At 63.5% G+C, this 21,185-nt stretch overlaps 1 protein-coding gene across 4 annotated transcripts in view; it reads right to left on the bottom strand.

Moving 5' to 3' along the window:
• Positions 1–21,185, bottom strand: part of RRBP1 (ribosome binding protein 1) — a 59,187-nt gene that overhangs the window by 724 nt on the left and 37,278 nt on the right. For 2 of the 4 annotated variants that reach the window (XM_079943787.1, XM_079943790.1), the window contains 19 exons: positions 17,346–17,498; positions 16,544–16,662; positions 14,449–14,602; positions 12,719–12,857; positions 10,742–10,911; positions 10,592–10,626; positions 8,079–8,169; positions 7,358–7,450; positions 5,525–5,617; positions 5,364–5,444; positions 5,162–5,251; positions 4,652–4,744; positions 4,222–4,293; positions 3,682–3,777; positions 3,140–3,223; positions 1,471–1,578; positions 827–910; positions 578–676; positions 100–243 (listed from right to left, as the gene is read on the bottom strand). In XM_079943787.1, the coding sequence (XP_079799913.1) occupies positions 100–243; positions 578–676; positions 827–910; positions 1,471–1,578; positions 3,140–3,223; positions 3,682–3,777; positions 4,222–4,293; positions 4,652–4,744; positions 5,162–5,251; positions 5,364–5,444; positions 5,525–5,617; positions 7,358–7,450; positions 8,079–8,169; positions 10,592–10,626; positions 10,742–10,911; positions 12,719–12,857; positions 14,449–14,602; positions 16,544–16,662; positions 17,346–17,498 (1,998 nt within the window). The remainder of the gene's footprint in view (positions 1–99; positions 244–577; positions 677–826; positions 911–1,470; positions 1,579–3,139; positions 3,224–3,681; positions 3,778–4,221; positions 4,294–4,651; positions 4,745–5,161; positions 5,252–5,363; positions 5,445–5,524; positions 5,618–7,357; positions 7,451–8,078; positions 8,170–10,591; positions 10,627–10,741; positions 10,912–12,718; positions 12,858–14,448; positions 14,603–16,543; positions 16,663–17,345; positions 17,499–21,185) is intronic. The other 2 variants (XM_079943788.1, XM_079943789.1) reach the window with 2 other exon arrangements.

The following is a 21,185-nucleotide window of genomic DNA, read 5'->3' as shown; positions in this document are numbered from 1 at the left end:
GGAGGCACCCGAGGGCTTGGCGGGGCAGAGGACAGCTTTCAGGCATCCCGGGGCGCCCAGCCCTGCCCAACCCCCGAGGGGATGGCCGGCGGCACTCACTGGTCTGTCCAGCTGCTCCTGCAGCTTCTTCACCGTGTCTTTCTCCTTTGCCAGCTGCTCCTGGGTCGTCTTCAAAAGCTCCTGTAGTTTGGTGGCAGCGCGTCCCAGGTCACTGGTTAATTTCTTCTCCTTTTCTAGTCTCTCCTGTGGGTCAGAGGGTTGAAGGGGATCAGCCTTCACGTGACGCACAGCAGGAAGGCCACCTGGCTGCGCACGTGGGGCCGAGGGTGTGAGGACGCGGCCTGCGGGTCACAGGGCTGTGCTTCAGGGTCGGGCACTGGTTGCTGAGCACCTGCCCTGTGGCCAGGGTGACGGAGGAGCTCAGCTTCAGTTCTACTCGATTTAAATCGTCACACTGGTGACGTCCAGCTGTGACACTGGACACTTAGGGATCCCCCCCCCCCGACCTCGCCAACCTCCAAATTAGGCTGGACGCTGCCCGAGGGGCCTCCGGGGGTGACAACGGGGAACCTTGTACCTTGAGCCGCGTGGCCTCCTCCGCCTCTGAGGACCCGAGGGCGCTGCTGCAGCGGAGCTTCTCCAACTCCCCCTGCAGACGACTCGACACGAGCTGAGCCTGGACAGAGCGGGGCAGCGGGTCAGGCCCCATGTGGACAGGAGGCGGGTGACGATGGCGCAGCGACACCCCCTGGGGTGGGACGCGGCTCAACCCCCTAGACCCGCCGCCCTGACCCAGAGAAGCCCCGACGGCACGGGGCAGCCTGACCTCCTCGAACTCAGCTGTGAGCTTCTGCCGCTGCGTCTGCTCGTCCTCCAGGATGGCTTCCGTCCGCTCCAGCTGCATCTTCAGCTGCATGCAAACACCGCAAACATGCTCGGAACCTGGGGCAGACCCTCCTGGGTACCCAGGGCTCTGGGCAGCCTGACACCTGCGGCCACATCTTCTGGCTGTGCCCAGGGCCCCCTCGACCCTGCCCTGCCTGGGACAAGCGAGCGGGGAGGCCTGTGTGCCTGAAGCCCCCCTGGGGGAGGCAGGGCCCCGACCCCTGGGAACGGAAGCTGGTATGGCTGAGAAGAGACGCAGACGCAGCCCCTCTGCTGAGACCCCAGGACAGAGGAGCCTAGGCACCGCACGAGCCCTGGCGGCCTTCCCACCCCGGCGAGGCTCTGGGCGGCTGCCGCCCAGATCAGGGGTCTGGATGGCAAGGGCCCCACCAGTGATGCCCCAGCCCCCCGCCCCCCTCCCACTCTGGCGTCCTGAGGAGTCGGGCATCTGGGCAGTGGGGCCGGGAGCTGCGAGTGGCCGGAGTTTAGCCAGAGCAGAGGCTGCCGTCCCTGCCCTCCAGCTGGGTGGAAGGGCCCACACGGCGGTCAGTGATGGACACCTGGGGACGGGCTCACCACCCTAACCTCGATGGGGTCCTGCTCTGCTGAGGGGGCCTCTGGGGGGGCAGCCGGGGACCCGGCTACGTCACCATCCTCTACGTGGCTCTTCATCTCACTCAACTGCTGCCTGACCTGGAACAGGGAGGGTGGGTTTGTGCCTGACATAGCTGGATGCACCCCGCAGGAGGACGGCAGATGCTCTCAGCAGCCAAAGCCCACGGGGGACCTGCTCTGACAACTGTGGCCTGTGTTGGCTCCCGTGCAGGTTCCCTGGGGCAGGAGAGCCAGCGCCACGAGCCCTCACCCGAGCCAAACTGTGGCCGAGGGGCCCGCAAGGGGCCCGGGCTGACCCCACATGCACTCTGTGGCAAGGCCAGCGGCGCAGAGAACCCCACGCCGGGAGCCAGGTGACCCCCGAAGGATGTGGTATGCGCGGGGCTACGGAATCTGAAGAACGGCAGGCGGCCGGTGGGCTCGGCACAGACACTGCCGCCTGCCTCCCGCTACCCTCCTGGGTGCGGTCCCCCGTCAGGGCCTTTTGTGGGGTCCCCGACAAGCTGACACTCTTACCTCATAAGGTCCCCTCACCCCTGAGCTCCACTGCTGGGGGGCCTAAGCCCCAGACCTCTGAACCTCAAGTCTGAAGGGGCAGCAGTGTCACCCACAAAGCTTGGGTGAAGGTTCCCAGCGGGGATCTGGGGGGGGCCCTGACAGAGCTGCCCCATGAGGGGCGCCCCAAGTGTGTGGGGCTTCACCCTCCAGGTCCTTTCCTCCTGCCAACAGCCCCAAAAGTCAACACCAGACCGCAGAGGCCAGTGACGAGGAGAAACTCGGGGCGTGTCCTCTGCATGTGGCCCAGGCCTGGCTTGGACATGGCTTTGGAGAATGGCCCTCAGACTCGGCACCTGCCCTCGGGGGCGATGGTCCCCGGTCAGGCCCGAACGACCAGAGGGGGCACCCGGGGAGCCAGAGCGTGCACCCAGCGAGGGGGCTGCTCAGTGGGTGCTGCTTTGGGAACGCCAGCCCCCCGGACCAGACCTGGGGTCTCCTCGCAGAAAGCCAGACACGTACGTTTTTCACACACACACACAGCACCCCGCGCCCGCTCCCCCCACCCCCCCACGCCGGTGGCTCAGTGTTAACAGCCAACTCATGGTTTAATGAAAGCCCGTGCAGATCACACGGACTGTGTCTGGCCTCACGGGCTGGTACTGGAACCAGTGGGCCGCCCCCCCGCCGCTACAAGGCCAGGCTGACCTGGCCAAGGAGCGCGGACCAGAGTCACACATCAAGGCTGAAAACCGGAAGAACCAGAGGCCCCCGCGTGGCCGGGAGCCCTGCGCAGCTGCAGACGGGTCACCTGGTACCGCCCAGCGTGGAGCAGGCTGCCCTGCACACTGCAGATCTGACTGACCTGACCTGAGCCACTGCTGGGTGAGGAAGGACCCTAGTCCCACAAGAAGGACCCTAGTCCCACAGAAGGCCACGGGGCAGAAGGACCCCCCCAGAGCTCCCAGCGCAGACCTGGAGCCCCGTGGTCCTGGCAGCCACAGGCCCAGTGTGCAGCGTGGAGCAAACGTGTGAGGGGCCGTCCACACCGGGCCCAGCACAGACCGGCGCACGTCCCCTTTGACGGGACGCAGAAACACACACCCAACCCCAGGGCACATGCCGGCCACACCAGTTCACTCACCAGGGCAAGCTCGTCGCTTTGTTTCTGGGCTTCACTCTTGGCTGCATCCAGCTGAGACTGAGATTCTAATAAAAGCTGCCTCAACTTGGACAGAAAACAGACCCGGGTGGTGGGAGAAAAGGAGAGAGAGCCAGTTCCAGTGAGTCAGCACCTCACACCCAACCAAGCACATCCACATATGCCACCCGGAGAGCCTGTGGGGCGTGGGGGAGGGGTGGGCGCAGGCCCCCAGGAGCTTCTGCTCTTTTTTGAAGACGAAGGAAGGATCGTCTTCAGTACACGCTAGTCTCAGGCCTGCACAAATGTTTGTGGATTGTCTTTTGCAAAGCGAGGCCAGAAGTCGGAGATCGAACCAGGATCGGGGGTGCCAGGCTTGTGTTCTCTGCTCCCCAAATCAGAAAACACTCAGATTTAAATGCCTTCCCCGCAGAGATGGTGTCTCCACACCGGGTAGAGAGATCCTCTCGCTGCCAGGCTGACCTGGCTGCCCCCTGCCCTGGCCGCAGGGCCCCCACCAGGCCCACCTGCGCCGGGACACTCACCCCTGCCACCTCCGTGGCGTAGTTCTGGCACTCGGCGCTCGCGGCCGCCATGTGCTTCTCCAGCTCGGCCTCCAGATGTGACGTGTGCTCCCTCACCTGGACACAACACACATCAGGAGCCTCGAGCCGGCCAGTGGGAGGGCACGGGCCACGGGGACAGGGCGCTGGGGCCACCAGGCCCTGGGACAAGGGCTGAGGGGGCCCCCGTGGCCTGATGGCTACGAGCCAACTGAGGCCATGCAGGGGGGTGCCCCCCAGGCCCAACACCTCCTGAAGATGCACCCTGGGGCCGCACGTGTTCTCAGACCTCAGCAGCTTTTAGGTTTACTTGCAAGGAGGGTGCGGAGTGCAGCAGGGCCACCCGGCAACCCTCCCACGGTTCATGAGGCCACGGCAGAAGCCATGGTGCACCGGGGCCCAGCCACCCCGAGGTCGTAACGGCTCATTAAGGACAAGCAGGGACGTGCGGTCGGGGAAGGAAAGCCGCTAGAGGAGCCTCTGTAGCAGGATGGCAGCCCTCCGGACGGCGCCCGCACGTACCTGATCGGCACTTTCAAGTTCCCCTTTCAGCTTCCCGACAGTCTCTTCGAGATGCTTCACTGTGACCCGCGACTACAAAGCAAGAAGGGGAAGCGCCGTCAAGCACGAGCCCCGGGGGTCCATACTGGGATGCACCCCACCTCCCGGGAAGCCCTGTGGTGCCCCCGCCCCCCCCCCCACCCCCAGGTATGACCAGCACTCTCTTCCTTGGGGGTGGGTCTGGGGGGGGGTCTCCTTGAGACCGGGACTCAGCTGTCGGTCATTCCACAATGACACCGTTTGTGGCATCACCAAAACCCAGCAAACGTGACTCCCAAGTGACCCAGATAACCCCGTGGGCGTTTCCCCTGAATTTTATGGCATTCTGAGGGAGTGGAGTTTGGGTTCCGAGGGAAGGTGGGCCCTGGGGAGACTGGGGGCCGTGCGGTACCTTCTGGAGCTCCTCCTCCGTGGCGCTCACCCGGGCCTTCCACACCTGTTCCTCCTCCTCCACGCTCTTCTGCAGGGCTTTGAGCATGGCCTCCTGCGGGGATGGCACTGAGCAGGGCCTGGAGAGGCCCCCCCACACCCCCGTGGCTCCCCGCAACCCCCCGGCTCAAAGCCCAGAGCGGCGGCCGTGCGGGAGGAGGGGGTACAGTTCCGGAGGGGGGCCCCCGGCCGGTGTGCGAACAAGGATGTCAGGTCTCTCGTCTCCGGTGGGTTTGCACCAGGTGGGCCTCAGCGGCCCAGGACGGGGAACCCAGGACTGGCCATCGCAGAGGGAGGCTGAGTGAGCATGGCCCCTGGAGTCGCAGGAAAGCGGATTGAAGCCGAACGCTGTCCTATCCCTTCCCATACTGTGCCCCAGACCTTCAACCTGAGCTCACCCCCTTCACCATTCAGCCAAAGAAACTGGGCCCAGAGAGGGGCAGTGACTCGCCCAAGGTCACAGAGGCCTCACCGTCTCGGCCAGGATGCTGCGGTACTGGTCACACTCGGCCTGAAGGCTGTTCTGCGTCTCCTCCGCCTCCCTCAGCTTGGCAGCCAGGTCCTGAGGGTGGAGGGCAGGACAGGGGCCTGCTGAGCCAAAATCCGATGGCCAGCTCCAGGCACCCTCCATCCCGCAGACCGGGCAGGGCGCGAGTGACAGTGGCCGTGCTCACCGAGGGCTCCGTGTGCGCTGGTGGCTGCTTCAGCAGCTCTGGGCCTTTCTCTTTGAGCTCCTGCAGCCAGTCGGCGTAATTCTGCGACAAAAATGTTCAAGGTCGGGCGGGATGTGCCCCCACCCGCACAGGGGTCCCCCGAGAGCTGCCTCCCCTCCTACCTGGTGGGTGGGGGCAGAGAGGCCCGGGAGCAGGGCCAGCAGGGCCTCCCTGGTCTGGGCCTCCGTCAGGCTGAGCTGCTTCTCCGACTCCTCCTGGGGGCGGGGCGGGAGGGCGGGAGGGTGGTCAGTCACGGAGCTTACGGCAGCCCCGGGGGTTTCACCCCAGGAACATGTCCCCAGCCGTTCAGGGGAGGGACAAGGATCGGAGGAGACCAATGGTGGCTCCGTGGGGCCGGCTGGGCGGGGGTGTGTCTAACCTTAGCAGGCAAGTTCCGGCCACCCCACCCCAGGCCTGGCCAACTTTAAACAAACTCAGCTCTAAAGAAGGGGGATGGCAGCACCCCCTACGGGACATGCAGGTTCGCGGACACCTCCCAGCAGACACTCAGGCTCAGGTCTTCTTTCTGAGCGTGTGCATATGGGGGGCAGGGAGCGCAGAGAAGAGGGGTGGCCACCAGGGTCAGGAGCTCCTGCAACCCTGTGGGCGGGAGGATCAGGGCTGCCACGTGCTGAGGGGATAAGGCAGGTCGGGGTCTCGGCTCTCCAACAGCTCCTGGGCCCCCTGCTGCAGCTGCGCTGGCCAGAGCCCCCTCCATCCTCCCTGATGCTCCCACTCAACGCAAGAAAAAGGAGCCCAAGAAAGCGGGAAGGAGCCATAAGTAAAGCCGAGAAGGACTGCACTGTCCCTGGGGACAGATAGCCTGTCCCCACACCCTGGGGGCAGGGGGGTGGTGCAGATTTCTGGCTGAAAGTCCCATCTGGTCACCCGTCCCCAGCAGGCTGAGCCTGCCGCCTGCCCCTAAGGGCCCGAGGCCTGGAACGGCACTAGGAGCTCCCGGACTAGAGCCGGGAGTGAGGCTCTGTGTGTGACTTGGGGCCGGTGGCGGGGGGATGGATGGCCGGCAGATGGACGCCCAGCCTGACCACAGCACCACGTGCCTAGACTTGAGTCTCAGAAGCCGACCCTTCTCGCTCACCTGCTGATCCGTGGCCTGCTATGGGCCCCCGACCTCGTGACCACCATTCAGGTGCCCGGGTCATGGGATGCCAAGCAAGGGCTGAGGACCCAGAGGCCAGCTCCCTGTCTTCATCTGGCTGTGTGACCACAAACAAGTCAGGTGACACCTCTGGTCACAGCTTCTGCATTTGCCACAGAAAGGCCAGACAGGCGCCCAGGTCACTCCTGGGGAGTGTAAGTGTAAGCTCCCCAGCTCCGCCTCTCGGAGGCCTCATCTGACACAGCCTCAGGCTTCCTGGGAGGCTTGTGAAAGTTGCTGCAAAGCTCATGATAACAGGACAGTAATTCTGCGTTGCAGGGGGAGCAAAAGGGAGAGGGAGGGCAGGCCTGGCCAAAGCCAGTGGTGAGGCCCCGCCTGCTCATGCTGCAGCTGCAGACCATGTCCCGGCCAGGGCCCTGGACACTGACCCACCCGTGCTCCCCCGACCTGGGCCTGAGTGCTCGCTACTAAAGACTGCCCTTCCCCCAAAGCTCAGTCACGGAGCCCCTGGGCCAGGACCGCAGGGGGCCTGCGGAAGCAGACAAACGTCAGGCGAGAAGAATTCACACGAGCGAAGTCCATGAACAGACCCAGCTCGGGGCCCCCGTGGCCTCCGAGGGCAAAAGGCCCAGCTGAGAAGCAGGAGACAAGGGCTTGCCGCTCCCCGCATGTCAGGGAGAAATGCGCGGCGGGAGGGCAGGAGGGCGGGCAGGAATGTGCAGCAGCCGGGCCCTGGGTGGACTTCTGAGATGCCCTGAGGCTGAGGCTGCCCTGCACGCAGTCTGTGTGGTCTGCTGAGCTGCTAGACGGAGGCGATCCCGAGGCCGATGCTGACCTTGGCCTGGGTCAGGGACCGCAGCTTCTCCTCGCAGCCCCTCTCAGCCGAGGCCAGAGCCTCCATCGCCTTCCAGTTCTTCTCTCGGAGGTCCTGGGAGGAGAGGGGAGACGGTCAACAGCCAGGCTGGTGTTCGCCGGGCGGGCGAGCCCTCTCCGACCCGTCTCTGGACCTCACAGGCCACCCCGGGCAGCACTGGCGCCAGGCCGCTCTCGGGTGGCCAGGGCCTGCGGGCGCCTTTCAGGGAGACGCGTCTGCGGGCGGCGGGGATCTGCCAGCTCTTCAGTGGGAAGAGGGTCTGCCACCAAGTGTGTGTGTGTGTGTGTGTGTGTGTGTGTGTGTGTGTGTGTGTGTGTGTGTGTGTGTGTGTGTGTGTGTGTGTGTGTGTGTGTGTGTGTGTGTGTGTGTGTGTGTGTGTGTGTGTGTGTCGGGGGTGTGTGTGTGTGTGTCTTGGGTGTGTGTGTGTCTTGGGTGTGTGTGTGTGTGTCTCGCGGGGGGCTCCGGGGTGACGGCCCGGGTCGGAGGGACGCAGCCGAGGCTCCCATGCGCCCGCAGAGGAGGCGCCCTACAGCCCCCTCCTCACGCCAGGTGACCACATGACCAAGCCGACCGAGTGGGAGTCAGGACCCCCGAGCCCCACCACAGGGGGCAGCTGGACGGGACAAGGAGAGGCCCCGAGCCCCCTCCGCATCCACACGGCAGGTGGCCCCTTGACACTCACGTTGTTCTTCACTTTTTGCTGCTCAACTGCCTCCTTGAGCTCCGTGGCCTCCTTCTCCAGACACCACACCTGCGACTCCAACTCCATGAGGCTGAGGGGGGATGGCGGCGTCACTGCCGGGCTCTGAGGGCCCGCGGCCGCCATAGGCCCTGTCTCGGGGCCCCTTCCTCTGCCCCAGAACACCCGTGGGGCCTGGGGCTACGGTCAGTCCCCTCCCCAAGCCGGCACAGGCTTCAGGGGAGCCCCAGTAGCCACCGTGGCCCCTCCCCTGAGGGCTGGGGGCCCAGAGGCCAGCGCTGTCCCACTTGGTGGCACTGGCTGCGGGGACGGCAGCGGTCAGAGCTGCCACAACGGCCAGTGCGCGGACGCGCCGCGGACAGTCAGGTTTCCAGATGCTCTTTCTTCTGGTAAACTGAGCCTGGTCCCACTCTGTCCCGCAGCACGCGTCAGCTGGCCCTTCCCTGCGGCCACGGCTGCCCTCGAGACTGGGCTGGGGCTCCTCGGAGGACGCCGGGGCCGGAGGCTCGGGTGGCACCGTGGCCGGCACACCCATCAACTGCATCCCTGCTCTCGGCGCTGGGACCGTCCTGTGTCCAAAACCTAACTCTGCTGAGACCCGAAGGCTCCCCCTCAGTCCTGCGCCGGGGCTCCAGGGAATCAGCCCGAGACGACCCCGGATGCGTGCGGCTGGCAGGCCGGGGGGGCCATCTTTTCGCACTTCTCTCTGGACTCGAGGCCCTGCGGCTCCGTCCACCCCATCGCCCGGAAAGCGAGGGGTGGACGCTCTAGAACTGCTCTGGCTGCTCTGAGGAAGACGCTTCAAATGGACACTTAATACGTCACCTTCTGCGTTAAGATTTAGGACAGGGAAGCCCCGGGGTCGCACAAAAGCTGACATCCAGAAGCCGCCAACGCCGACTTGAAGCAACACAACAGGGCCCCTCTGGGAGCAGGAGGAAGCCCGTCTGAAGATGCCCCCGGGGGGGACACGTTCGTATTTCTCACCAGGGGCCGGCAGTACACCACGCTAAGGAGGTGCATGAGGACCAAATAACCTCAGCGAGGCTGTGTGCGCTGCCCGCTCTGACGCCCCCGAGCACCGTCTCATTTTCATTCTAAGTACCGTTTGCATGTGGCCTTGAAGACGGCTGTCGACTTCTTGGATGTTGGTTTCAGGCCACAGGACCTGACCCCACCCTCAAAGCTCCAGTGGGACCCCTCGCAGTTTCTCCTTAAGCCGCTGGCATTCTGCACCAGCGCTGGCCCCGCACACACCCCTGCAAGAGCACCCCCAAAGGCACGAGGCCCCGAGGAAGAAGGCACAGCAGGCCGGTGGCAAGGACACGCTGACAGTCACCCCCCTTGGTAGCTACGGCCCGAGTTCCAGAACATCTGGGGCTGGATCACTCATCCCCACCCCAGAACACGATGGCCTGGCCTAGACGCAACTTCCAGATAAACAGTCTGAGAAGGAAATTTTAAAAAACCCTAATTCTGCCAAACATCTACATGATGCAAAAAGCTAGAATCAACCCTGCTTGCAGCATGACTTAGGTAACTAGCAATTAGCTGTGCAGTCCAAGAAGCTGATCGTAAAATACAAGAAGCAAAACGCTTAACAAACACCTCTCTACCCTGGCAAGTGCCGTGAGAAACAGAGTTTGCGCAAAGCTTTCTGGGAAGGTGCACGGAGAGGGTTTCCTTCTGAGTCTCCAGCAAGATGCTTTGGGGCCGCCGTGAGGCCGGCTTCCTTCCCCAGCCCCCAAACCCGAGCCCAAGGCCACGGAACATGGGCCGTGGCCTGGGGAGGCGCTGGGGAGGGGACTCACTGGCAGCAGCAGCCGGAACAAGGGAGGTTGGTCCGTGGACGACCCAGGACATGACCGACCACCTGCATGCTTAACCCCACGTGGCTGCCCTGGGGACCCCCAGCCACGGCAGCCAGGGCCACCCCCCAAGCTCATGGACATCTGCTGAGGGACACATACCCAGCCCCCTGGCCTGAGAAGCCCACCAGATCTTAGCAACAGCAAACACACAGTCCAAGCAGGCCTGGGGCTGGGCCACTGAAGTCACCCGGCATCAACCCTGCGACCTGGTCAGCTGTGAACTGCACCGCATCCCAGATCTGTGCAAAAGCCCGGGCATCCTCCCGGGTTCTCCACTCTGGGCACGTAACCACTTTCCCGTTTGGGTTACAACTTCAGCTCCTAAATTCCCTCGCCCTGTGACGTGGAGAGAACACCCTGACCAGCCGGTCCTTCCCGGGGAGAGAAGGATGGATGGATGCATGGATGGACGGATGGACAGCGAGGCCCATTCCCCTGCCGAGGCGCAGCCACTCTCCCCACAGCCTCGCTCCTCGAAGCAGGAGCTCCCTGCAAGGTGCCCTCTTCCCTGCCCAGCCTGTCCTCGTCCTCGAGGTCACTGGAGGGATGGGGAAAGGCAGGGCGTCTCAGAGGGCTCCTCCCTGGGACCCCCGCACCCAGGCCACGGCCCCTGCCTCCTCTTACCGGGCCTGCTGCTGGTTGGCCTCCTCTCGGCTGGCCTGGAACGAGAGACAGAGCCCTGAGGTCACCACGAGACCACCTCGCATGACAGGTCATCAGGGCAGGGCCCCTGTGGGGTGGGTGGGGGCGCTCCCAGGAGGAGGTGCAGCTGACCTGGGCGTCCCGGGCCTGGCTCGCCTCCAGCAGGGCCTCGATGGAGCGGATCCTCTCCGTGAGCTGCGAGTTTTGTGCCTTGGCCTCGTCCAGCTGCCCGTGGACACTGCTCAGCTCCTCGCACCTGCTCCTCACCTCAGCCTCGGAGGACTGCAGCTTGCCGTGCAGCTCTGCGGGGAGGGAGGCCAGAGGGTTGCAGGGTGCGGGGAAGGCCGGCACAGGTGCCCCATGCTGCCCAGTGCACGCCTGCGGGCTTCCAGGCACTCCCCTGACCCCTGGGTGTCCTGTTAGCTGGTGGAGAAAGTCACAGCCTGGCTTCCTTCTCAAGGACTCACTAGGGTAGAACAGAACGCCCCCGGATCACTCAGGAAAAGATGGAAAACTGAATGGGCTCCTGTTGCAGTTTCTAAAACCTTACTCTCTGGGAGATGGGCTCACGTCGCTGAGACCAGAGGCAGGGGGGCGCCTCAACGTGCCCTCCCTCGGTGACCTCCGCTAAGCCCCACCACGGCTCTGAAAGTCCTCCACGTGTGCCTGACTCCAAACGGCGGCCCGGCCCTGGTCTCCTCCCTGAGCCCTGGCTCAGACGCCGGCCACGTCCACACGCAGCTCTGCTCAGACCTCCTGGTCCCCTCGCTGTGGCTGTTCTGCTTTCCTGTGCCCCCGCCTCTCACTCACCTACCAGGCTTGTGGATCCAACATCCACTGCCTGCCGAATCCACCAGCGCCTCCGTGGCTGCCTGGGCCCAGCCCAGGTGCCTTTGGTCCGACGACTGCAAGGCCCCATCCCTGGTCCCCACCGGGAGCCGGAGCATCCAGAAGTGCAGATGGGATCCCGCCAGCCCTGCCCGTGCTCCCCGCCCCCTCAGCACTCCACACGGCCCCTGAACTCTTCAAAGGAGGGTGGCCCGGCCCTGCCCGTCTACCCCACACTAGCCACTGCCTTCTTCTCCAGTCTCGCTTGCTGACCTGCATCTGTTTCTTGTACAGGCCAAGTTCAAGTTCACTCCCATTCTCAGGGGCCCCTTCGCGGTTTCTGTGAGGCTGGCCTCTCCCCATCATCCAGACCTTGGGCTTAAACATCCCCTTCTCCCCAGAGAGGCCTCCCCTGACCACTCAAAGCCACACCCGGCCCATCACAGCAGGGGTCAGCAAACTAGGCCCTTGGGCCAACCCAGCCCACAACGTGTTCTTGAAAATAAAGCTTTATTGGCACGCAGCCAGGTCTGTCTGTCTAGGGTGGCTTTTGCACTGTGGCAGCAGAGCTGAGCAGTTGTGACAAATACCATTTGGCCTACAAAGCCAGAAGTATTTACTGCCTAGCCCTTCACAGACACAGCCTGCCGTTTCTAGGGCCTGCTCTCGGTCACGCTGCCTACCTGAAGTCTGTCGACATGGGTCCATCTACTGTGCCCGTCTCTCCTGCCGGAACGCGGCCCCAAGCCCGCTGCTTCACTCCCGGCCAAGCCCCAGGCACCCACAGGAGTGCTCGGCCCCCAGCAGCGGCTCCAGAAGTACTGGTGAGCCCTCACGGGCACGGTCTGCCCTGCTTCTCTAGGGGCCCTTGGTGCCCTGGGTTTCGTCACCACCTCCCGTTTGAGAAGGTGACTTGTGAACACAGGGGGACCATAAACCCACCTTCCAAATCTGGCCTCCAGGCCTGACTGGGCTGGAAGAGAAGGCCGGCAGCAGCCCCAGGAGCATCACGGCTCCAGGTGGGCCCCACAGCAAGTGACGCCGAAGGGGCAGCATCTTCCACCTTGAGCCCGCCCCCGTATCCCACCCCACAGGCCACACCCCCACAGGCTCCATCCCACCCCCATATCCAGCCCCACAGGCCCCGCCCCCACATTCAGTCCTCCGCAGCCCAGGCCTGACCCCGAGCACCCCCGGCACGTCCCCTGACGGGTGGGGAGTCAGGGGTCCCAGCTGCCCTCGCCACCCCCACCACGGAGCCGGCCCCCACACCGCCCTCACCGGCCATCTGCTGCTGCTGCTCCCGGGCCTTCTCGGCGTCCGCCCGGAGGCTGGCATGGCTGGTCTGCGAGCGGCACAGCTCCCGGCTGACCTCATCCAGGCGCTTCTGCAGGGCCTCCTCGCTCTCCTTGTGAGACGCCTGGGGGCCAGCAGAGGGAGGAGGGCTGGGAGGATGCGGCAGGAGGTGGGCCCTCAGCCGGCTCTGCCGTCTAGAGCTCCTCACACCCTGCCATCCTGTGCCGATGACTTATATAAGCCTCCTGGATTTCCAGGTCAGTTCACCTGCTAGAAAAGGCCAAGAGGCCACCCTGGACCCTGAAGAGCGGGCTCCTGGGGAAGAGGCCTCAGGTGAAGGCAGGACAGCCCCAGAAAGGCAAAGGCCCATTTTCACCTGAATGTGGCACAGGGAGAGGCTTCCTACAAGCTAAACGTCCGGCCTGAGCTGGAGATTTCCCGAGGGGGCCTGGGAAAGGGCATATGGTTGTTAGGCAGTTCTGGACAAGGCATCCGTGTGTGTCAGCCACCCCAAGACACAGGTACCACCACCACACCCACATTACAGGTGGGGAAACTGCACCTCTGAAATCCGGGCCTCACTATCAATACCACGGGGACTCTGTGACCTCAGAGAGAGGAGATGCTCGCGGCCTGGGAATTCCTGGCTACAGTGATGGTGACAACCCGGGCGCCAGAAGGCTCCAGCCCCGGAAGCCCCAGGGCCACCCGACAGCCTTCAGAACATAACCACCAGGCCCTCCCCAGGGGCTCTGATCTCACTGCTCAGGGTGGACCTACTTTACACCAAGTTATCCATCTCAATTCCACCCAAACAATCCAAACTTTGTTTATCTGTGCCTGTTCTTAGGCACACACACAGCAGTCTTACAATTTCGTGTCTGTCGTTCTAGTCCCTTCCATAAAACAGCCCCACTGCCCCACACGCTACAGCCGAGAGCTTCAGTGACTGAGCAGAAACAGTTGCAAAGTTGTGTGGGTCTCCAGGGTTTCCTTGTCCTCCAGAGAAGTTACACGCACAGAGGTATGACAATTGCCCCACGCCCGGTCACCCTGCCCCGAAACAGGCCAGCTGGGGGACGCAGCACTCGTCGGGCCAATGAGCAGGGAGGCCCCGAGACTGAGGGGCCCACTGGTTGCTGCCCAGCACCTATGGGGCAGGGAGGGGACAGTCTTCCTCCCTCTGGACAACAGGCGTCCCCCTGGGAAAATACGAGCTTCCGGGCCACATCCAGAGGCTGAGAAGAAAGAACACCCACCGGGCCTTGAAGCCAGAGGCCGCGCCCACCGGCCTGGCTGCGGCCGGAGCTGTGACACCACACGTGTGGCAAGTGTGGGACGCTGACTGCTCTGGGGCTGCCCTGGGGCTCAAACCCTGGCTGTGGGTGAACTGGCAGAGTTGCTGAACTTTGTGCATCCAATTTCCTTCTGGGTAAATTACAGATAATAACACTATCTACCCCATAAGGTTGCAATGAGAATTACCTGAGTTAAGCTTGTAAACGTTCAGAACAACGCTTAGCACACAGAAAGCACCCACTCTATGCTGACCAGGTATCACTACTAACGAGGCCAAGGTCAAGGGTTCCAGCCCCAGCCCTGCCTGGGTCCACTGCAGTCACAGTCACAGCTGAGAAGGGAGGACCCAGGGAGGCCACGCGTAGAGCCTGGCGGGCAGGATTCACGGGCACCGAGGTGGCTGCCCCCGAACTCACCTGCAGCTGCAGGACCTGCTTCTCAAAGGCAGCCGCCTTGGCCTCCAGCGTCTTCCGCTGCTGCTCCTCCTGCCGTGCGGCCTCCGACTTCTCCACCAGCTCCTTGCTGACCTTGCCCAGCTCCTGCCGGAGCTTGGCCAGCTCTGCATTCTGCCTGCAAGACAGTCAGGAGGCCCCGCATGACGGACAGAAGAGGGCTCAAGTCAGCTCTCGCCAGCCCCAAGAGCCGCCCCGGGAGATGGGACCAGAGGTCTGAGCCCTTCCTCCGGGGCACCTGCTCTTTCTGAAGTAGCTGCCCATCTTGGAGCCCCTCTGAGGCCCTCTATATAATCAGCCACGTGGGTGTGACGTGTTTTGTTGAAGATGCTGTTTTACGAACACGGTGGAGGGACCAGCAAAAGCCAAGGGCAAAATGTGCACTAAAGCAGCCCATGGAGCCCCTGACAGAAGTGGCTGATTCCTCACGGCTGGTCTGGGCCCAAATGAGCCCTGGGATGCTGCCCTGCAGGACCGGGACCGGCGGCCCGCTCGAGTCCACACGCTGGATTCACTGGCCCACTGGACCACAGCCAGGCAGGGAAAGAGGCTGCAGCATCTTACACGAGACCCCTCAACGCTGCACAAGAGCTGGGTCTCAGGACCAGCGAGGAGGTTCAGGAGTGACGGAAGGAGATGTGACTGACAGCGAAAGGGGCAACTCCGGACCCGCCTTTCCCAGCATGAGGAGGTCGTCAGCGTGCAGCCTCCTTCACAGCACAAAAGACACCTCTTCACGGCAGGACTGACCGTCCAGCCAAGGGACAGTACCAGACCAGGTGAAGGCGACAGAAGAGACGGTCCACAGCCCTGAGAGGCAGGAAACCTGGCCAACACCAGCTCTGCCCTGCTGCCTGGGGAGGGGAGATGTGGGCCCCCCGTCTGCACGGGGGAGGCCGCCCCAAAGCCCTCTGCGGGGCCCTCAGTGCACGCTTTCCAGGGCCAAGATTCGAGACCGGGGAGCCCACGCGAGGCTGGACTCCGGTACCAGGGATGGGGATGAGGGTGGGAGGCCAGCTGGGTGGCCCCTTGGGACCGACATGAAGCTCTGGGAGGGACGTGGGGACACCCGTCCCACACGGCAGAGTGTCCGCAAGCTGATGGAGTCAGCAGCCGCAACTCAGGGCCAGGCTTTAGAGCTGTCCCCAGGATGGAGCCAGTAGTGGACACTACATGAGAAGGAAGCCAGTGTCCCTCCGTCCCCACGGTCACCTTCTGCCATGACTGCTGAGGAAACCGCAGCCCCAGACCATCAACCTGCCAGCAGGTCAGGACGGAGATGAAGACAGGGACCCCTGAGAGAAGGGACCAGCGAGGAGGGTGGCCGTCAACCTCACTCCGAGTCAGCGGGGCCGCCAGGAAAAGCAGCCTTGTGAGCACAGGCTTTGCTCCCGGTGCCGCTTGTGGGCGACACTCTTCCCACCTGCCCTCCTGCTACGGGCGCCTGCTCTCTCTGCTCCCGTCAGCCTCCTCTGGGGGAGAGGGGATGGTCTGGGGATAACAAGCACCCCAGAAATCCCTACAGGACACCCCGGACGAGAGAAGGCAAAGAAACGGGAACCAAGAGAAAATGCAGTGGGGCTTCCTCCTGGCCAGCCTGCTGGGGTGGTGGTGCTGAAAACAGGGCCACAGAAGACCCTGCCCCCTGGGGAGTGGCCTCTGCCGGCTCACGGAGGCCTCCTGGCTTCAGCTCCTGAGCAGCAGACGTCCCCTCCTGCACAGGAGACCTGACCAGGGGGATTCAGGGCACTCAGGCCCACGGCAGGGCCCACACCACACCAGACCCTCATCTTGGATGGTCAGCCTGGCTCTGATACTCTGGGCCAGAAGCAGGGACACTGTGAAAATAGACATGAAAAAGTATCTGCTCTCCCAGCAAAGCCAGGACCTGAGGGGATCTGGTGACACGGATGCCGGGCATGGGCTGGAGCTCACTAGCCCTCCCAGGGCCTGACCACGCGAGAGGTCGCCGGCCACGTGTTGAAGGCTCACGGAGGGACCCTGCCCACTCCGGGCCCTCGGGGAGGTGCCAGGGTCCGGCCAGGGGCGCAGGGCTTACTTGCTCTCCACTTGGCTCGTGGCCTGGTTCAAGGCGTCCCTCAGGATGGAGTTCTCCTGCTGCAGGCGGGCCAGCTGCGTGTTGGGGCCATTCTCCAGCTGCTCCTGGAGCGTCCGGATCTGAAAGGTCATCCAAGGGGCATCAGAGGCCGCTCGGCCTGACAAAGAGAGCCACCTCGGAGCAAGGTTGGCAAGACCCCAGCCCGCAGACAAGAGCCCGGAGGGCTCCGCCTTCTCCCCCCGAGGTGGGGAGGCCCCCTCAGAACAGGGGCCGGAAAAGTGCAGAGCCGAGCACTCAGCCCAAAGCCCCAGATGGAGCTGGTGCGCTCTGCCCCGACCGAGGCTCTGAGACCCAGCAAAGGGCCACAAGCCACAGCCTACGGTTACCCCGAAGATGCCGTTTCCTGCCCTCTGACCCCCTGTGGCGCGGCCCGCGGAAGCGGAGTGCAGGGCTCTGGCCGTGCAGGCCAGGGCTGGCCCGCCCGCCGCTGGGGCTGTGCGGTTTTTGGGCCTCTAGTTGTATGGCGTTCTCCCAACCTCGAGTGGAGGAGGTGGAGCCGGCATGACTCCAGGGTCATGGAGAGGCTGTGAACTTGACCCATGGGCCCCCAGGGAAAAGGATGGAGTGCTGACCACTTGGGACCGGAGTGCTTTCAGACAATGCTCTTTAAAATGTGCATACATCTTCCTGCTTATTAACGTTAAACACACACACCATCTGGCCAGGTGAAACAACCCTCCCCCAAACAAACGCGATGGTGAGGGCCCCGTCCGCGGGCATCCGTGCCCGCCCTGCTGCCCACCTTGCCCTGCAGCTGCTGCACCTCCTGCACATGCTCCCGGTAGCTGGCCTGCATGCGCGCCTGCACGGCCGTGATCTCCTGCTCCCGGGCCACCAGCTGCTTTTTCACTTTGGCCTCCCCGGCTGCTGCCTTGGCCTTTTCCGCTGCCAGCTCCTGGGAGAAAGCAGAGGGCAGAGAGGCTGGTGAGGCGGGCGGGGGCAGCTTATCAGATGAAACCAAGACCATCATGACCCGGAACATGACCTGGGGCCAGGAGGAGCCTGATTGCAGAGCCACAAGACCCCCGTCCTGAGCTCTCGGACGGACGGGAGCAGCCACAGCAGAGAACGAGCAGGGGATGAGGAGGGACCCCGGAATCCCTGCCGGCCTGACTGGCGGAGGGCTGGCCATCAGGCCTTGAACACAGTGGGCACCGTGGATACAGGCAGGAGCTGGGCAACGTGGCATCCTGTCCCTGGGCTCTCCAGGGGCACTGGCTGAACCCTGCTGGGATTACAACACCCTGGTTTGGCTCAGTGTCCGACAGCCAGGCTCCAGAACGCCCTCTTCTACTTGAGTATCTCTGTCAGGACTGACAAGGCAGCAAGCCCTGATGGCCGAGGGGTCAGCCCACTCCTAGAGGGCCTAGGTCCCCGTGGACAGCCACTCGGTCCACCGCCCTATCCCTGGAATGTCTGCTCCGGTCAGTGGCAGATGCCCACAATGAACACGGGACGCGGGGCCTGGGGACCCAGAGCCGCAGGCAGGGGCAGAGCGCAGGGTGGGAAGGGCTGGCCAAAGGACGGGGTCTCCATCATCGCAGAAGGAATGGCAGTGGACGGAAACAATGGGGGAGCAGGAAGTGATAGTGTGAGGAGGGACCCGTGCACCGGCCCCCTGGCGGAGGTGCTCTCTGTCGAGGGGGCCTCTAGCCAGACTGGGGCACAAGTCCCATGAGATTCAAGTCCCCTCCCCGTCCTGGGCAGTGGACCAGAGAAGCGGGAGAGCCTCCTCTTCTCCAGGCCGGGATGCTAGGGAGGTCTATCCCAAAGGGCCAGAGGGCCCCTCCCGTCTGAGATGGGACAGAACCGGAGGCCAGGGAAGGGCCGGGCTGAGCGGGTGGCCGCTGGGTGCCAGGGCAGCTCTGCATGCCTGGAGTTCCCTGGGACCATCCAGGACCCCTGGCCCCGCTCTTCAAAGAAATCCTCTTCCTGGCTGTGCCCAGGGCGAGGGCCCACAGGGGCAGAGGCCACTCGGACACGCATGTGTCTCGTTCCTTCAATCCTCTCAGTAAGGCGAGGCTCTCCATCTCTGGTTTGAAGCTGAGCTCACAGAGCCTCGGGGAGGACACGCTTTCGAAGGCCGAGAGCAGCCCTAAGCGACAGGATGGGCAGGAACCTGGGGCCTTGTGGGCCCACGAGGGTCCCAGAAAGGATGGTATGCGAGGTGCCCCTCCTCTGGCTGAGCTGGCCGCTCGGCGGGGATTCAGGGCTCCGGCAGGCTTCCTCTGACCCATGCCTGCCACCCTACCCCAAGCAGAACAGAGGCCCCTAAGTACACGGTCCAGCCCGATGAATAATCACGGCCACACAGAAGTGGCCCTCTGCCCACCATGCCAGATGCCCGGAGGCTGAGCACAGGTCTGGGGAAGGCCTTCCCCACCCTGAGCAGGCCTCAGGCAGGTCTGGGCATCCACCCGGCTCAGGGTGTAAGGATCCCAGTCTCCTGGGACAGGGTCCCAAGGCCACCAGGATTCAATGGGATTTCCCTTCCTTTTGCCCTGGGACTTTTTAAAGGCAAAGAAAGGCCAGATTTTCCTCAGGGCATCTGTTTCATCCTCCACAGCTTCTCTTTCCTCTAGGAGCTCAGAATCCCAGGACTCCTCCTGTCTGTCAAATTCTTAATTCAGTTGCAGTGGTCAGACTTATCTTCTTGAAAGGCACACCTGCTGCTGGGGGCCGGAGCCCCATTTCCTCTGACTGAGCTGAGAGGCACCGTCGCGACACCACCAGCCCAGAAACTCACTTGCTCCCCAGGCCGAGCGGGCCCTGCACCGTGAATCTCCCGAGGCGGCTGAGGCGTGGACTGGAGCACCCCCGCCCTGAGAGTCTCCTTGTCCACGGAGGATTCAGAGCCCAGCCTCTCGGGCCCGCGTGAGGACAGGATGGGGTCCAGCCCAGAGTGTCACCTCGGGACAGAGGTCCCGGTGCCCAAGCAGATGACAGCTGGAAAGAGTTTTCCAGAAGGACGGCTCTGGAGCCACGTGTGGTTCCTCAAATCCCTGAACACGTCCCCGAAGACGCTCAGAAACCAGGATGGAGGTCTCAGGACGCCCGAGCCCGTGAACTGGTGCCCGGAATGGTCTTTGAACCCAACTCTGTTGACTTCACCCACTTGCAAGGCGCCCACTTAACCTGGCAGACAGTCCACACGGCCTCTGTGTCCTTTAGCCACAGATCACAAGAAAAGGAATTCACCAAAACCCTCTTTTGCAACCATAAAAACTTCTGTACAAGGACAAAGAAATTGTGACGCGAACTAAACAAGAAACGCGGATCCTATCCACCCCCCAGCTCCTGGGATGATCAAGTTAGTCGGAACTTCTACATTCTCAGAAGTTTCTCATATAACTTTACTCAACGGTGCTAGGCTGGAAGACGTGGCACAGCAGTGGAATCCCCTCCGCTCTGCTTGAAACTCTCAACAGAGAAATGCAGGGACTCAGCATCCACGGACTCCAGGGCACAGAAGGACAGATGGCGATGCCTGGGCCTCAGTGGCCCCTGCCAGGCAAGGTGACCTCTGAGCTGAGACAGGAAAATGGGGGCCCCACCCTGGAGGGCTTCCTGAAGGAGGGGGCTCTTTCCAGTGAGCCAAGTGGTGAAGGGCACTCGAGGCTAATGCAGGAGCACCAGAGGCCCCGGGGAGGCAGTGAGGAGCAGGCGCGTCGGGGAGCAGACTCGGGTCTGAAGACTGGGAGCCACCTGCGCTTGAAGAGGCGGCCCTCCCAGGGCTGCATAAGCGCTGAGAGCCCGTGAAGACCCCCTGCGGCTCAGGGAGAAGGATGCCGTGGGGGAGGCAGGGCCCCAGCTGGACGCACTGTCAGACGTCTTGCCTCAGAGCCAAGGCCTGGAGCCCCAGGGGCTGCGCCTGTGTCTCATGGCAGGGAGACGGTGCCTGGGCAGGGCTGGAAATGCGTCTGGTCGGGGAGGGGGAGGGCGAGGGGGAGGGGGTCTGTGGGTCAGCTGCGCTAGGGTTTGGAAACTCAAGTAGCCACCCCGGAGGGGAACGGCAAGTGTCCTACACAGGCAGCAGCGCCTAAGGGGCTTCCTGTTGCAGGGTGCACCCCCCACCCCACACCTGCTGTCCAGCCCGAGGTGGCCGGAGACCCCGGCAATGGCCACCATCCCCGTCAGAGGCTGCAGCTGCTCACTCGTGACACGTCCAGCCCACCCTAATCTCAGGGGCCAGCACGAGGAACTGGCCGGGCAGCCACACAGCCACCAGCCACAAAAACAGTCACTCCCCTTTCCTCTCACGTGAGCTTTATTTTGGGGTCAACACATCTTCTCAGGTTGTCCAAAAAGAGGATACAGAAGAACAGCCCCCAGAACCACAGACTCCACAGTCGCTGCTGGCCGCGGGCCCTTGGGGCAGGAGGCCTGGGACTCACAGCCCACTTCCATGGGGCAGAGGCTCCTGGCCTGGGACGCGCCAGCAGCTGGGTGGAAAGGGAAGCGCAGTCGGCTCTTGGGAGCAGGGTGAGTGGCTCTGGCCGCCCTGCATCCAACCAGCAACCCGAGGCCGCGGGGGACACTCCCGAGAGAGAAGACGAAGGCCACCGGGCAGGAGGCTGCACTA

The sequence above is a fragment of the Stenella coeruleoalba genome (assembly GCF_951394435.1).
Source record: "Stenella coeruleoalba genome assembly, chromosome: 15".
Taxonomy (NCBI): domain Eukaryota; kingdom Metazoa; phylum Chordata; class Mammalia; order Artiodactyla; family Delphinidae; genus Stenella; species Stenella coeruleoalba.
Note: the sequence above shows the minus strand (reverse complement) of the source record. Positions and strands in the feature narration are given on the sequence as shown.